This window comes from Pterocles gutturalis, unplaced genomic scaffold (genome assembly GCF_000699245.1).
Source record: "Pterocles gutturalis isolate BGI_N339 unplaced genomic scaffold, ASM69924v1 scaffold15049, whole genome shotgun sequence".
NCBI classification, from domain to species: Eukaryota; Metazoa; Chordata; class Aves; order Pterocliformes; family Pteroclidae; genus Pterocles; species Pterocles gutturalis.
In genome coordinates this window covers 422-870 of record NW_010135948.1, presented here as the reverse complement: position 1 = coordinate 870, position 449 = coordinate 422, and the positions used below count along the sequence as shown (strand labels likewise).

Genomic DNA, 449 nt, shown 5'->3' with positions numbered 1-449 from the left:
AGCCGTGTCCTCAGGAAAAATCTCAGATGGAAAAATAATCCAAAAAAATTCTCTATGCTTCCCAGGAGAGCGACTGGTAACTCGTGCCAGGGAGATGACGTGACTGCGCGGCACCGGGGTGAATTCCCGGTGAAAACGCGGCGCTGGCGACCTCGGTGAGCAGAGACAAAAGGTCACTTACCCCCCTGACAGCACCGGGGACACGACCCTCACGAACGGTGGATCAAAAGGAAAGTTATCCTGAGGGGAGAGAAGCAAGAAGCCGCTGAGGAAGGTCTGACGGCTCCTGGAAGCTGGTGGGATTTGGGGAGGGGGTGCGGGGAGCCTCACTTTAAAGGAGAAGTTGAGGAGGATGAAATCGGTTCCTTCCTTCTCCTTGAGGATCTGGAGATCGTTGTGCAAAGCGCTATCCTCGTCAACCCTGCCGGAGGAGAAAAACCCGCCGAGTC

The 449-nt window shown here is 55.5% G+C and overlaps 1 protein-coding gene across 1 annotated transcript in view; it reads right to left on the bottom strand.

Annotated features, from left to right (window-relative positions):
* Positions 1–449, bottom strand: part of LOC104468097 (ubiquitin-conjugating enzyme E2 Q1-like) — a gene marked incomplete at its 5' end in the record, with an annotated part of 1,027 nt that overhangs the window by 406 nt on the left and 172 nt on the right. The window contains 2 exons of the mRNA XM_010082113.1: positions 182–240; positions 331–421. Coding sequence (XP_010080415.1) covers positions 182–240; positions 331–421 — 150 coding nt within the window. The remainder of the gene's footprint in view (positions 1–181; positions 241–330; positions 422–449) is intronic.